Source organism: Tamandua tetradactyla, chromosome 3, assembly GCF_023851605.1.
Source record: "Tamandua tetradactyla isolate mTamTet1 chromosome 3, mTamTet1.pri, whole genome shotgun sequence".
NCBI lineage: Eukaryota > Metazoa > Chordata > Mammalia > Pilosa > Myrmecophagidae > Tamandua > Tamandua tetradactyla.
In genome coordinates, this window is record NC_135329.1 from 137,368,267 (window position 1) to 137,385,508 (window position 17,242).

At 34.9% G+C, this 17,242-nt stretch overlaps 1 protein-coding gene and 1 long non-coding RNA gene across 2 annotated transcripts in view; one reads left to right on the top strand and one right to left on the bottom strand.

Moving 5' to 3' along the window:
• LOC143677715 (uncharacterized) overlaps positions 1 to 17,242 on the top strand; it is a 187,143-nt gene that overhangs the window by 91,580 nt on the left and 78,321 nt on the right. The gene's annotated exons all lie outside the window — the stretch shown is intronic.
• The window catches only part of SCN1A (sodium voltage-gated channel alpha subunit 1), a 130,284-nt gene that overhangs the window by 65,240 nt on the left and 47,802 nt on the right, over positions 1 to 17,242 (bottom strand). The window contains exons 3-7 of the mRNA XM_077154057.1: positions 8,728 to 8,846; positions 6,513 to 6,602; positions 4,858 to 4,986; positions 3,285 to 3,376; positions 1,968 to 2,237 (exon numbers count right to left, since the gene is read on the bottom strand). Of these exons, the coding sequence (XP_077010172.1) occupies positions 1,968 to 2,237; positions 3,285 to 3,376; positions 4,858 to 4,986; positions 6,513 to 6,602; positions 8,728 to 8,846 (700 nt within the window). The remainder of the gene's footprint in view (positions 1 to 1,967; positions 2,238 to 3,284; positions 3,377 to 4,857; positions 4,987 to 6,512; positions 6,603 to 8,727; positions 8,847 to 17,242) is intronic.

A 17,242-nucleotide genomic window follows, 5' to 3' on the forward strand; every position in this document is an offset into this window, starting at 1 on the left:
AAAGCAATATATTTCAAAGCACACTGCAACAATTAGTTGTAGAACAGATTTCAGAGTTTGGTATGGGTTACAATTCTACCTAACCTTTCAACCCTAGCTGCTCTAAGATACTGGAGACTAAAAGAAATATCAACATGGGTGGGCCATGGTGGCTCAGAAGGCAGAGTTCTTGCCTGCAATGTCGGAGACCTGGGTTTGATTCCCGGTGCCTGCCCATGTTAAAAAAAAAAAGAAGAAGAAAAGAAAAAAAGAAATATCAATATAATGACTCAGCAATCATACCTGTCTCCCACTCTTTAGGAATATTTGGGCTATATCCATTCTAACTTTTTCATGTTGGAGGGGGCTGTTGGATAATATGGGATAGAGGGATGGGACTAGTTGATGTTCTAGAGAGGCTGGCCCTTCTACATTTCAAGACTTATCTGGTCCAGGGACCCATCTGGAGGTTATAGGTTTCTGTAATGTTACCCTAGTGGTTTCTTTTACTTTGAATAGAAGAAAAATAGAGTACAAAAAATTCTACCACCGAGAACAAATCCAAAAAATTATCCTTATAGTTCCTTGATCTTAGATTTAAAAAAAAAAGACTTCAGGGAGTTGGTGACAGCAGTGGATTTACTGACATCATATGAAGAGAATAAGAACATTTCATTTATTGTTCTGACATATACTTTTTTCAACTAAGACATTTTTCTTAATCTAGACATTTCCAACTGCTTGCAAATTACTTGTTAGCATATCACTGAATGTCAGGGAAGATTTAATCAGTACCAACTCAAGGTATTTCCCAGATCTATAACTATATGGAGACATATGAGTAGTTCTTTATTGTTTTAATATGTTTTCATTATCTATAAAACTATCCAATCACCATTAACCTTCTATGACTAATCCTCCTTTTTTCACATAATTGTCCTCTAAAGTTTTTTTCTTTTATTTTTTCCTAAGTATTACTCATAACCTCAAAATAATGAGGACAAGGCTACATTCAAGCACATCCAAAGTCTAAGTTTTATATATTTCATATTTTTCTTTAAAAGGAATATTTCCTTTCCTCATAATTCATGTTCTCTTTTTTCTTTGAAGTATTGCTACTTAGCGATACTAAAATTAAAGATAAAAGAGAGCAAATTCCACTTACTTTTATTGTCAGTTCCAAAAGAGAAAGGCTATTAGGTCAATTATTTTTCCATCCTTCTAGAATAGAATGCTTAAATATTTGACTATTTTGTCTAAACTCTTGAAATAAAAGTAAACTGATTTTTATAACTTCTCTGATTTATACTATTATTTTCTAAAGCCTAATTGACTATAATTTCCTTCTCTTTGATAGGATAACTAATTTTCAAATTTAAGAATAATGTTATCTTTAGGTATCATTTGATTTCTATAAAATAACAATAAAATAACCCATTGAAACCCTTTACACACCAAGAGACTAGGAACTGTATGTCATTCACCGTTATTTCTTCCAGGATCTGATACAGTTTCTTGTATAAAAAAGGTTTTCTTTAGGTATTGTTTAGTGAGTTACAGTTGTATACTTCTTAGAGTTTATAAAGGGCTTTTACGTATTTTATTTCATTTGATTATCTCAGTCACTATAGAAAGAATGTACAGCAACTGAAGGTCTTAGGAATACTTCTTTCTAGGTGAAATTGTCAGTCTCCCAAATGATGGTATAACGGCAAGTGACACTGAGCGGTCAAAATTAGACCTATGTAATAAAATAATTAAATGCATGTGGAAACCACTGATAAGGCAATTATCAAAATTCTTCTTTAAAATTAGTTCCAGTAATATATATGACCTAAAAGTTAAAATCCAGGGGAAATAAATGCCAAATAAACATATCATTTTTAAATGTTTTAAAGTTGATTGATTAGGTTTTTTTTTTAAAGAAAGCACAATCCGTTAGGGGATCAACAATGAAAAGAATCGCTATAAAGAATCGTAATTCTTACTTGAATCCTGAATATATGATTTCCAGTCAAACTCAACCACAGTTTCATTGACCAATGTACCATTGTAATTCACAGTTATGTTCTTCTCTATACTGTGTTCCTCCAGGGATGCATTGGTGGGGGGCCACTGCAGACACTTATTCCTCAGGTTGCCCATGAACAGCTGCAGCCCGATTAGCGCAAACACGCTCAGGCAGAACACGGTCAGGATCATGACGTCAGACAGCTTCTTCACCGACTGGATCAGGGCCCCCACGATGGTCTTCAGGCCTGAAAGAAAGAAAGCCGTAACTATGATGTTTCAACACATCTGAAATAATAAAAGTATCATGCAATTTTCTTGAAAATACAAATTCATGCATAAGTCTACATATGATTGCAATGCTAGTGGAAGAGCAACACTTCATGGGAGAAAGCTGACGAGCTCATGGGGGTGCACTCCTGGCACGTAATAATCCGCTGAATGATGGAATGAAGATTCATATCCCATTACACTGAGAGAAGATAATGGGAAGTTCATGGTCTTCAGGAAGCCTATAGTAAGGAAAGCCTACATTAATGGAACTTTCCCCAGACTTTCAATAGGATCAGTTGTCAGTTTTATAACAAATTATCTAAATAAATACTTTAAAATTCCTATTTTAAAAGTAGAAAAGGTTTTGCTATAAAACTGGAGGTGAATTGGAGTATAATTATTGCACTTGAAGATAACAGATCCTAGCATGCACAATCATGCTAGTCTTTATTATCTTATTCTTTTGTCTTTTGTTAGCAAAATCATGATTTCTACTTTATAAACAGCCATCAATGCCTAGAACGAATAAGAAATGGCATATTCGTACATGTAACAGGGAAACAAATCCTTGGTACAACTGACATTGAGGAAGACAACCCAACATGGCATCTTTAAGTGCAAGCCACACAGACCTTCACTTACGGTGTCTCATGCAAGAAATTGTTAAACTCCAAGGCTGATGGAAAATGTGAAAATGTCCGAACAATGAGAATAATTTTCTGTGAAACATCCTGTCTTATGAATCCCCATTTTCTGTAATGCTGAATATCAAGCAAAGCAGCTAATGCTGCAAAGACATGATGGGTCAGCCTCGGTGTTTAACCTAGCTCTCACCTGGAATGACTGAAATTGTTTTCAGTGCACGGAGAACTCTGAACGTTCTCAACGCTGAAACATTGCCCAGGTCCACAAACTCTGTTACATATCTGTAATAGGGAGTTCACACACAAACACAATAACAGGATACAGAGAAAGAGTTGTAGGTACAAGGAGCCTTATGCTTTACTCTAATCACTTCTTACCTGGAATTACAGAAATAGTTTTCAAAGCTCTCAAGACTCTGAAAGTGCGAAGAGCTGAAAAATTGCCTAGGTTTACAAATTCTGTTACATACCTGTAGAATTAAATCAGAGTTATTCAAAATTTAAGCAGAATTTATATTATTTGCTTGGGCCTTTTATAAAGACCTTTTTGGTGATTTTAAATGACAAGTACTGTAAATAACAATTTAGAAACTAAAGTTCATCACTTTGATAAACTTCACAAAGTATGTATTCCTGTTGCTGCTTTGGAGCGTGATATAATCAATGCCACATGTAATTTAGGAGAATTAAGTAAAAAGAAAAAAAAAGTCTTAACTCTGGCTTCAGGGTTTCAGATAGGAAAAAATACATGATATCATCCAACAGAGAATTAGGCATAAAAAGACAGATTCCCTTATTGCCTGTCTGTATAATTTTCCTAGTGTAAATTTTAAGTGAAAATTAGATAAATTAAGAACAGTGTTTAATGGGGACCCAGAGTTCTCCTGCCATTACAGCTGTTTTATTCTTAAGAAAATGAAATCCAATATCCCACCTTAGGGTGTATGGCCAAAGAGGGTGGTGAAGTGGCTCATTCTGGCCGAATATGGAATTAAGGCAAGACAGGAAGCATTTGGAACCGAGTATATCAGCCCCTCCCTCCCCCTCCTATCCACCACATTACACCTGTAGGAGGCCAAGAAAGTCAGCTGAAGGCAAGTGGTGTTGGGCCACCCCTCCTCTAAACATTCTGCTTCCACCTACTCCTAAATGGCCTCCTATTCCTTTTCTGGTTCTCTTCTTCCTTGAGATGTTTACCACTAGAAGAAAAGGATGCTTATTACTGAGTTTATCTGAACTAAACAAGAGATAAGTGTAGAATGTTTATGTTGAGGGTGAAGAAAGCTATAAACAGAAAGGAGAAAGGAAGAAAGAAAAGAGGTTGGGAGATAACATGGTAAGAGACAAAGAGAATGTATATTTCTAAGTGTTAAAAATTAATCTGAAAAAAAAATCAATCTGATGATAAAATAAGAATTCAATATATTCTGTTGCTCCTTTCTTTTTTTCTATGAGTTTGTTTTGTCAGAATGTACTGATGTTAATAGGATGTTTATATTCTCTTATTTTACCAAAGTGATAAAAAAAAAAAAAGGTGGGGATAGTGAATAGCTAGGGAGGTCATTACAAATCTGTGTGGCCAGTGGAATTGTTTTTGTTATAATTATTAAAAGGTATTTTCACAGATCTATTATAAATACACCTGCACTTTCAAATTAGGGTGTGCGTATGTGTGTTGGTGTATTAGAAAAGTGGCATGCATGACATTTGCTGATAGATGTTTATTACATGTGCAAATTGTAGCTAACATGAATCATTTCAACTATTGTCACTTTATGCCAAAGTGAAATGCTACTTTGACCTCTGGTGTGCTAAATTAAAATCCAGAGCTTAAATGTATATATCACGCCAAAATATTCTACAGTTAAAGCAAGCCCATACTTTAAAAACATAAGTGCTCAAAGGAAACACAAACTATTTTATTTAAGTACATTTTTAAAAAGGCACTTACGCAAATGTAATGACAGTGAAATCAAGCCAGTTCCATGGGTCCCGAAGGAAAGTAAAATCTTCTAAACAGAAGCCCCTGGCAATAATTTTTATAAGTGATTCAAAAGTATATATTCCTGTGAAGGTGTACCTGGAGATAAGTAGCCAAAGAATTGTTAAAGTAATATTTTTATTTCATAGCATATCAATTTCTTATCACTCTTATCAATGGAATCAATACTAAAAAAGGAATTTAAGCAAGCTAATTTTAATTTCATAGAAATAAGACATAGTCCTAAATTTAAATTCAACCCCATCACACACAAATTGTTTTAAAGTGTCCAAAGAGCAGTATGAGGAAGGATGCTATATATAATCTATCTAGCCACTGTCTAAATTATCTTGTTATTAGTGTAATTGAATAGGGCCTCTTGAGAATTGTCCAGTATGTTCACATGACGGAGTGAACAATCAGTAATAATTTAGAAACATAAAATGATTTTCTTTTAGAAGACAAAAAAACCCCCAAAAAACTCAATTTTAATGATGTTTTAAGAATGTGAGAACACCAACAAATGAGCAAGTCTTATGTTTTCTCTTTGTTATGTGACAGACTAATTTACTTGGAAAACGGACTACATTAAAACCAAGGTAGATAATTCTGGGGTCATAAATGTTGGGGAAAAGATGTGCTAATTCAGAAACTGGGATGTTTCCAAGGTTGAAATATTCAGAAGTTAGGAGGCAGGTACTGTAAAATCTAAGAAGCTAGAGACCTCTGACTTCCAGACTGTTAACTCCAACAGTTGAGGAATTCTTTGAATATTATTATTTTTTTTATTTCCTTGAGGATCTTTGCAGGTTCCTGATTGACTCCAGCTGGAAGTGTCCCGGAAGGGACTAGTTCTTGGGAATTGCCCGTAGTGGCTGTTTTAAGAGTCAGCAGCCGAGGTATAGGTATTACCACAGAGGCAACGTGCAGAGAGGCGAGTGAAAACAGAGGCGCAGCTGCAACAACCTTTACCACAAAGCCACTCAGTGCCTCTGCCCTCAAAGACATGCTCAAAATGGAGACACCATCAGTGTAGTCGGTGATGCTTCCAGCTCTCAAACACAACCCTAATGTTCACTATAGCTAATTCAGCCCTCAGTCTGCTGAGACACCAAGTTCTAAAATCCCTAAATTTTGGATATTTTTTCAGCCAATTCTTTGGTGAAAATACTTGAAACAGATATGAGATTGGCACGAAGTGGGTGGGCCTGATGGAAATGAAAGCTTTCTGAAGCTCAGTATCAGATCATTTGTGCTTGTTCCCTTATAATTCTTAACTTATTGAATTCATCTGAAATTTGATTGGAACTAAGATCACCATGATGGCTTTTTCTGCTGTTGCTTTCATCGCGTTGGCAGATTCTAAAGGAGAGGTGGTGAGCGTCCAAGAACGATGGGCACCTGGTGGCCACCAGGTACAGGTGAAGGAGAGCAATTAGAACTTGCAGCAGGCCCAAAGTCAACGCCTGCGGTCTTTCTGCTGTGTCTAGAAATGGCTGTTATAAAAAAGCTTTCCAGTCCTATTTAGTGGCTGCATTAAGATGGTTTCAAAGTTCCAAACAATGATTAATTATTAATATATATATTTTTTTCACATCTGGTGATTTAAAATAAATTGAACTTACTCTACATTCTTTGTCCAGTCAGGAGGGTTACTCATTGTCATAAACACACAGTTCGTCAAAATAGTGCACATAATTAGCATGCTGAATAATGTAAGTTATTGTTAAGGAACATACCAAGGAAAATCCAAACCGAATATTATATTATATAGAACTAACATTGAAAAGCTCCAAACTGCAGTTCATCTAGGACTCAGTGACCTTATACACTGAGACAAAATTATCTAATTTCTTTAAATTTCAGCTTCTACATATGTAAAATGAGATAATGTATAGAAAAACATTATTTTGGAATGAGGTGCTGTTTTTCTCTATTATTAAATCGATGTACTAACCTCCCAGACAACTTTTAGTGGAAAGACTATGCAACCTAGAACAGAATGCATTAACTTGAACTAAGATAATTTAAGGAATAACTTAGTAAAACAGTAAACGAAGAAGGGTCCATACCTCTGCTATTGTAATTTCTTTAAAAAGTAGTATAGAATTTAGTTTAGTGAATAAAAATAATCCATAGTCAAAGTGCAGCATGATGCTAAGTTTTGGATTACTCTATTTTGATTGGGTTTATACACATGCAGCAGCACTGCATAAGATTAAAAGTGGATATTCTTGAAGGACAGTATTTAAAATTATGTGCATGGGGTGGGCCATGGTGGCTCAGCAGGCAGGGATGCTTGCCTGCAATGCCTAGAGGACCCGGGTTCGGTTCCCGGTGCCTGCCCATGTAAAAAAAAGAAAAAAGAAAAATTATGTGCATGTAATTTGTTCTGGACATAGCAAAGTGATCTTGGGCAAGTAATTCAAGAACTCTAACAGTTTTTCTGAGTCTCAATTTACTCATACAATAGAGCTAATAATATACAGACCTCATCTAATTGAGGTGAAGATTAAATGGGCTAATATGTATGAAGTGACTAGAATGGTGCCTGTACATTTGGTGATATATCTACACGTAGCTATAATGAATGAACCAAGCTTAACAGGATTATGGGGCTCAAAGGGACCTTAAAAAACTAGTGTCTTCACTATCACATTAAAAACCAGAAAAATAAGGCCTAAACTCTAGAAGAACTCGGTAACTTGACTGAGGACTAAAACACAGGTTTCCTGTCTTCAGATCCAATATTCTTTCCAATAGCGTTTACTGCCAGATCAAAAATTTTCCATAAGTAAAACAGTTTTCACCAAGTGACCACATGATGGCACTAGAAACACAAACTAGGATCAGGAAGCTTTCATAAGGCTAAAAACCCTGAACATATGATTTTCATTATTTTTTCATTCTAAAAGACATAGCAAGTCTTTTAATTTTAATAATAGCATATCTGTACCACTAAGGAATCTCTTGCTATTGGCTTAAAAATAAAATGACCCTTTAAATTTTAGACTCGTTTTTTAAAATAAAAATCAAGTAGTATGAGCTTATGATAATTACAATGCCATTTTTATATTTATTATTGTCACAGCTATCAAATGAGACATAAATAGAAGTGAAGAAGATGGTTTTGTCAATGAATACCAACAGAAGAGTTTAGTAGTAGAGTTCCTTGTAATAGTAATGGAAATCACAATGCCAAATCCTCCAAAACCATTTGAAATGATAATTTCAGCTTCTTTCATTAACTTCCAGGGTCTTTTCTAAGCAGTAATTTTTGCATGGCACATTCATAATTCAATGATCTAAATTTGAAATTCTACCAATATTCCAGTACTTCCTTCATTCCAGTACAGGCTTCATTAGGAAAGTTCAAGAATTATCTAAGTGTTATCTTACACTCTCCTGACATTCCCCAGAAATATGCTTGAAAGTTTATTCTGTGGTAAGTTAAAGTGTTTTATACCATAGATATGTCTAAACTTTGCTCTAGAAATATTTTTTGTTCTTATATCATTCACTGTAAAATTCTACACAATCATAGTTTCTGTAATCAGAAGGCAAAGAAAAATATGGCTATCTTGCACTGGGTTCACAGAAATCAATATAAGTATTTTTTGAAAGATAAATAATCACACATAAATATATTTGATATATAAAACGTTAAAGACTGCATAAATTTCAGTGACATCTATGATAATTAACTTTAAGAATAACGTTTATATGACAGAAGATAAAAATTAGAGTGACAAAACCATAAAATATGGACATTTCCTAACTTAGCTACAAAGCACATAGATTATTACAAATAGCTAATATCAATCACTTGAAAAAGGATATGAATGTACCAAAATCTTAATAGCTATTTTCCTAAGAGGATTGAAGGGAGTTAAAATGTACAGGGCAGAGGTGGCACTGAACCGGAAGATGGCCTTCCCTTTATTCAAAACTATAAAAGTCTGTAAGATAGGAACACAACAAGGAAGTATAAAAGTATAAACCATTTAAACTCTGTTGTCTACTTTCTGTATTTGTCATAATGAATTATTCCAACGTTGCAAGAGAAACTAGCACAACTGGAACTTTTGATGTGCACCATGAAGATGAACTGTCCTCGGTCCCTTCTTAATTAGAGAAGAAATCCAATGCTATCAATCACGTGCCTTTTACCTGCTACTTACCTGTCATTTTCTTGTATATAAAGCATTTTGGCCAAGATAATTTATTTTATAAATGTTTTAAATGTCTGAGTTATACGTGTGCAGATTTCATTTCATTCTACAAATCTTAAGGCACTATATTACCTGTATAGTGATTTTGGCTTTCCTAAATTCAAAAACCTTGAAAATTATAATTTAATACAAATACCACTATTTTTGAAATAAATATTCTAATACCATCTGTGCTTATAAAATAAACATTATCGCTCTACATAAAATAAAAACAGCCACCATCAAACCCATTCTGGAGTTAGATGGATATGGTCCAATAATTGATTTCCGGAGCCACAGTCCCTGGAGAGTATCCACGGACCAGGAGTGCTAAATTGTGTACTGGGGTTTCTAAGTTAGCTGACATATTGAATTGTAATCCCAACTGGCTGCCTATCTCATGTCATTCTTTCTTAGCAAAGAGGAAAAGCTCAAAACCCCTGAATCCATTCATTTGAATGGAATTGCATTCCAGAATTAAACTTATTTGAGAGCATTTAACAGCGTGCAGGCAAAAAATTCAGAAGTGACATACAATAATATATCAGGGACTCTGACTCAGCATTTCCGAAGGTGCTTACTTATCTTCAGACAAAGCCATGGGTGGGAGAGACTTTTTTTCTCTCTGTCAATAACATATTTGAGGAAGGAAAATTTAAACCTTATTTTATTGAAATTCACCCATTCTTCAAAGCTCTGCTTTTTAGCCTTAGGTTGCATATCTGCCTACATCACATTAGGACATAGCAAGTAGTAACTTTATGCTTATTTTCTGTTAAGAACCATTGATAAGGGTTTATTCTCTACATTTAGTTTTCAGATCATTAATAGATTTCTCATTCTTTTTTTTTTTGCCTCTACCTTCAGAAGTTTCTAAATTCAAGTAATGTTAATAACCCAAAAGCACTTTCTGATTTGTATTTGAAAATAGCATTTCCTATCTGATTTGTGTAGAAGCATCCTAAATCAGAGCTGTGAAAGTGAGGTCTCCCCACTAGTTCTGGTCTGTGAGCCGCTACTAGTCTGCGACAGGATAAGTGCAGACACTGAGAGTCAGTGTTTAGAAACTGCATGGCAACTTGACAATCTCATCTTACGTTTGTTGACTCTAATAATGCAAAGGGGCATTGTATTTTGTGGGCCTTTGTTTTTCATTTCAGTAGTCTAGAAATTAATTTTATTGTATTAATTATACAATTAATTATATATTTATTTCAGCTTCATCACAGAGAGTTTGAGAAGGATGGCTCTAGATCTCACCTTTGACTACATTTTCTCTTTTACCTTTTAAAGGAGTATGAGTCCAGAATATAAAGAAAGTTGTGATCAAGTCCATTTATAAGAGGGGAAGTTTCACAAGTGCTTACTAAGGGAAAAATTACCTACATCTATCTACACAGCTTAGACCCTTTTTTCTCTGATTCATTCAGTGCTTCTGTCCCTGAATGACATTGTGAGAGCTTCACAAAATGTGAACAGACTTGGGCAATGCAAATGCCTTTGCTCTAGGGAGTATGAACTCACAAGGACACAGAAAGGCCAAAAGGGAAGCAACTCAGGACTGAATTTGGCCCACCTATCAAACTGACAGCTTACTGCTTCTTTCCTCAAAAATATTTTGAGTAGGGAGGATAACAGTGGCTCAACGGCAGAGTTCTCGCTTGCCACGCTGGAGACCCGGGTTCAATTCCTGGAGCCTGCCCATGCCAAAAACAAAAACAAAAACAATATATTGAGTAATACCTGATAGATTTATTGGGGGCTAGAGGTACAGAGGCAGTAAAAATTTGTTATTTTAAAAATAACAATCTCCTATAATAAAATATGAGAAACTAATTTAAAACAAACTGTAGCAATAAAGAGGAAGAAGTTGCATAGATGGCTTAAACTATCATTTGAGGGTAAGGATGGTTAAGAAGGTTGTAGCTCAGTGAACAAAAACAATAAATAAATAAAACATCCTTGTGAGCATGAGCTACACTGGTAAGAGACCACTTGTGCTTGTGGCTCCTTGACTATCCTCCAGCCTGAACTGTTAGCAGGTAATAAAAGAAGAAACTAGAAAAGGTGAAGGAAGGAGTGGGTAAAACAAAAGTCATAGCTGGGGATGCCAAAAGTAAGGGTGGAGGAGAGGTGGAAAAGTAAGGGTGGAGGAAAGAAGCAGCAAAAAAGAGCAACCATTAAGACTTTGTAAATGAACACAGAGGGGATTACAAAGGGAGTGCAAAGGGCTGGTGAATTTAATGGAAACTACAGCTGTCCCTGCCACTGATAAGTAATTCTAAACCTAAACATCTTTTCACAGAGGAATTAGTATTTTGATCCAAATGTTAAAGGCAAATGGACATAATTCTCACTTGTTCAATTCTTAGACTGAAATTGTTTATAGATTTTAGGGTATGTTCTCTTTATTCATTTAGAAACTTCTAAAAGTTTGTAGAAGACGGTTTTTTAACTTATTTACACAAATTATGTGTACAATGTGCAAATTCTTGCATTTTGAGGTTATTACTTGATTACTGAGGTCTTACGTAAAACAATGTTTGCACTGCTTTAATTTTTCTCAAGACATACTGATGGACAAGACATCCTTGCTAGAACTACCCAGGAAGGTGACAAGCAGGCCAATATTAGATGATCATGTTCATAGACTTTCTTCTTTGAGGGCTCTGCTTTTCTTAGATTAAAACATACAGACATATCTATGAACTTCATAGACATCCCTTTAAAGTGTGTATGGATTTAATTTAAACATTTGTCCAATGAACTGGAAGTGTCTAGTCATAGAGCAATCCATTGTGTAGAATGTTGTATATGTTACCATTTTTATGTCAGTGAATAAGTTACATTTGGGACTTCAAAAGTACGATTTTGATGTCTGTCTCCTCATCTATCTGTATCTATCCTCCTTATATAGCTTACAAGAAGCCAAACATTCAATTTACAGGTGTTAAGAACTAATAAACAGATGGTTTTCCCAAGGAATCACATATACATGTTTCTCCAAATAATGGTATTGATGATGTTGGAGGGAAAGAAGAATTAGAAAGGAAGACTATCTACTTAAAACAAACAGTGAAGTATTTCCAGAGTTTTCAATTATATTGTATGTATATATGCATGTATACATGTATACACATATATATACAATTATATATGCATGTATATATGTATCCATACGCTCCATCCTCATTTTTCAAATAAGAAAGGGCTCAAAAAGGGGAGAATTCAAAGACTAGCTAAGATGCCACTGTGCCTAAACTGTATAAACAAATATTCTATAGCTTTAAGCATATGAACTGTTAAAATGAACATTATTTCTGACTTTAAAAAATAATGTATTTGATGGCTTATTAGTACCTTTAAAATGTCCTCTTTATAGCCCAAGTCAATGAAAGATCAACTGACCATACCACAGGGTCCTCTTTATACCAAATTGGACTTCGGTATGATTGTCCCAACTGTCAGCACCAAGAGAATTAGTCATAACTATGACCATTCTTAAAATTTGTCCCTGAGTTCATTTGTTATACTGCCCAAACCAAATAAATGCCTTAACTACAATTTGATAAATGAATAGAAATGTAAGAAATTCATGAAATCATTTAAGATTTTTTTTTGCCTCAGAACAACTTTCCAACATGGCATTGTGCCTGGGTTTGATACTATATGCCATAGATGAAATATCACTTCACAGATATGGTTACAGCAGTGGGATTCACTTCATGTTAGGTGATTAGGTGCTGGTCTAACTTGTCACTTATCTCTTCATATAGAGCTGCTAATATAAAGTATTATTTATTGAGCAACTATTTAAGTTGTTATTATGCTTGAGGATTACAGACACATGGAAGATAGCATGGACTTAGCTCCAAGTGTTAATTTTAACTTATGTAAATTCAAAAGACTTGTATTAACTACTTAGTACAGTATGTTGAAAATCCTGTGCTACAATTTATAGAGAAAGAAAGATTTGAAAGTCATGACACCAAGACACTTACAAACTAGTGACAGTTAACTATTTAGACTAATAGAATAAAATCTAGAAGAGTTAGTGACATTTTATCCATACCAAAGCTTTCCAATAGAAATATAACATGAGCCACAAATCTGAGCCACATGTGCAATTTTAGATTTTCTAATTTCCATGTTAACAAAGTAAAAAGGAGCAGGTGAAATTCATTTAGTCATATATTTTCTTTAATCCAACCTATCTATAATATCATTTCATGATGAAAGCAACATTAAAAATTAATGATGCTTTGACGCTGGTGATGGGGGGAGGGGGGAGGGGAGGGGATATTTTCTTTTTTCTTTTTATTTCTTTTTCTGGATTGATGCAAATGTTCTGAGACATGATCATGGTGATGAATATACAACTATGTGATGGCATTGTGAGTTATTGTTTATATACCAAGAATGGAATGATCATATGGTAAGAATGTTCATGTTATATGTTGTTATATTTTAAAAAATTTTTTAATTAAAAAAATTATTGAGATATTTTACATCCTCTTTTTCCATACTATGTCTTTGTAATACGGATTTGCCACATTTTAAGTACTCAGTAGCCACGTATGGCTATTATATTAGGCAGCACAGACCCAGACTTAAACCATACTAGGTTATACTTTCTCCAGCAACCCTTGCCAGAGTAAAAATCTTTTCTTGCTTTAAAAAAACCCAAAAAGATAGTTACATGGAAACTCTGTTAACCCACCCCTAGTAGTCAACAGATCATTAACCTGGGAAACAACGTTGAAACTGTCTAAGTAGGATTCTTTTTTTCTTATGTAATTATTAAGAGTACAGACTCTGGAGTTGGATGCTTGCTTCAGAAATGGACTCTGCTGCCTTCTAGCAGTGATATCCTAGACTAGTTAATGAACTTTTCTGTGACTCAGTTGACTCATTTGAAAACTGGGAATAATTATTCTTAGTTCATGGAGGTATTGAGATTCCAATTCAGTAGGTCAGATTCTGTTGTCTAGTAATCTGTACTTTCAATAAATACCTCAGATGATTCGGCAATAGGAGGGCTGTAAATCTGTTTCTATTAACTAATGATTTTAAAAACTGCTCAAATTACTAGCAATTAGGTCGTACACATGGATTACAATCCTTCCCCTTGATCTAACTGCATAGTCAATAAGGAAACAATTATAACAGTTTGATAGGAATTACTATTTATAAATCTGTACTTGTTACTATAATTTTTTCTTATCACTGGGTTTATAGAAAGTGATTCGGTTATAATTTTTTTCCAGGAATGCCATTTAATTTAATAAGCCATAGTTTTCCAACTTTCTTTTCTAAATACAGCTATTACTTAAGCTTTATTTCAACCAAGGGGGCACAGTCCTTGAAATGCATATTTTAAGCATAAGCTTTAACTCTGTTTTTCATCTACATATTATTGAAAAATTGCCAAGTTAACAGGACTGACTCTGAGTTTATTGCACTTGCCTTTGTACTTAAAGTAAATCTGTGATAAAGGCAAGAAGCAACAGAAGAAGGTTTGCAATGATCATGAAAAATGTAAAAATACATAATGTAACTACTGTTTAATTGAATGCATGCCACTGCCTTAAAGTTTAACATACAGGTAAATTTTAATTTGTGCATGAGCTGTGTTCCAAAAATGTATTTGGAAGTCAGTTGTTTAGAATTTTGAACATATTTCCCCCAGAAAGAATATTATATATATATATATCCGGACCCAAAAGCCTATGTGAATCTTCATTAAATATAATGCAGTATTTCTGGTACTATGGAGTTTTATAATCATGTATAACAAAGTGTCACTGTGAAAATGGCCACAGAGTGCTAAGTGGAGTTGTCTGATACCTCTCTCTTCCCTTGATGTGGCCCTGGCCATAGGACTGGGGAAATTCCCTGGCCATCTTTCTACCTAGAAGTGAGATTAAGCTTTTCCCAGCTCCAAGCTGCAGATTTGGAGAGAGGTCCAAGCACGGAGGGGCAGAATGAGAGCCATATGCAAGAGGAGTGAAGTTTCCAAGGTCTGGGTGTGAAGAACTGTATGAGGTCAAGAGATTCCTATTAGTATGCAATTATGGGGACATTTCTTGTTCTGGGCCAATTCCATGGCATCTAATTCCACTTTTTCTTAGGGTTTTCTCTATGATCTCATCTATTTCCCTGCCTATTTTACAACCTGTGGATTTAAGCCAACAATTTTCTCCTTTCTTTGGTACACTGGGGGATGGAAAGCTTTCTCATGAGTTCTCCACCTAACTCTAATCATTCATTATTTTAAAACTTTCCTTCTCTTCTATCTCATTCTGTTTTCCCCCCGTACTTTATGGATGAGAAGCCTAGAGAATAACGTGTTAAATTTTCCTCCCTCGGCCTGCTGAGCTTGCACTTTCAGCCTTCACCTATTTACAGATGTGTCCTTAGGCCAGGGAAGGGATCACAAACCAAATGCAAATAGAGGCCAGGCTGTCTCGTGGTACCTGCCAAGTTTTAGGATGTAAGTCAGTGATGCCAGATTTGGTATTTCAAGAGAAGTCTACAAGAAAGCTACAAATTTGTGTGTGTGTGTGTGTGTGTGTGTGTGTGTGTGTGTGTGTGTGCTGTCTGGTTTATAAATGCTGAAAATGCATTCAAAATTTTAAATATAGTGTGAGTCCAACAAAACATGTCTTGTCTATCAGCTAGATGCCTCACAATCAGTTTTGTATCTCTGCTTTAAGCTCATACAAAGGAGAAGAATCAGGAAATGCTGCTTGGGGGCCACTACTATGTACTCAGATACCCTGTGGTATGGTCAGTTGATCTTTCATTGAGTGGAAAAGACAAATGTGAAGCCCAAATTTATTGCAAACTTGTGTGAATTTGTTCCACCTCAATTTCTTCTCTGAATGAAGAAGGTTTTAAGATCAATCTCAGGGTTGTTTTGAGGATGAAATGAAATAAAACCTGGGAATACCGTTAGTGAATTCTAAGACACAATAAAAATTTAAGGATTAGAAGATTTTAAATGTGTCTCCATATGTAAGTTCTCAAATATGCACACTCCTATCAAAGCAGTGCTGACTTTCCAATTAGCATTTTCCTGTTCAATATCTTTCCTCCCCAATTTTATACCTCAGAAAGTGACACCACAAATTTGTCCTGGTCTGATACCTAAGCAGCACCCAGCTCTATCCATTATTCTCTATCTGTACTGTCAAAAATCTAGATCAAAGCCTCCCAACTTCGTTTCTCATCCCAGTTCATTCAATCTGCTCTCCAATAGAGAAGCTAGAATGATCTTTAAAAATGTAAATTGGACTATGTCAGTCTTCTACCCAAAGCCTTCTGAGGTCTCATTTTGCTCCTAAAATAAATTTCGAATGCCTTAAAATGTACTAAAAGTTGACCCTTATCTCTTCCCAGGTCCACCTCCTCAACCTCATTTCTTCTTCCTCTTGCTTATTACAGCCCAGTCCATATTACATGTTTTCTCTTATATGCTTTTCTCTTCCCTGGAAGACACTTTTCTCTCCTCCTATTTTACCCTGCAAACCCCAATTTAAATGCCATTTCATTTTCCACGATATCTCAATATAAATGAATTTCCAGGCTTTATTTTCTTTTGTGTTACTTTTTCCTTCATACTACTTAGGATAATTTGTAATCATATATTCATTTTTTGTAAATATTTATGTCTGTCTTCCTCATTAGACTACGAATTATATAAATGCAGGCACCATGTTGTTTTGTTCAAACTATATCTAGTATGATACCTGACATAATAAATGCTCAAAGAATGCTAGTAGAATAAATTAGTGATGGTAGAACTTAGTGATAGGGCTAAGCCTGTTTTCCAAGGGACTCAATAATGAAATTTTTATTTGTGATGAAAAAATTCAGTGCATAATTTCATTTTCTAGAATCTGCTTTAAAAAGAAAGTGCTATTACTTTATTAGAATTTAGTGGGGAAAATAATAATTATTTTAGAGTTTCTATATTTTAGTTATTACAGAGGCAGGGAATGCTCCTGATTGAGCAAAAGACAGCTATAGGTCTGGAATCATATTTCAGGGTTTGGAAATACATTCAGCCTAGGAGACCAGAAATATGGCTTTTAAAGTAGCATGGACAGAGGGACAGGAAAAGGGGCTATAGGCTTATTTAG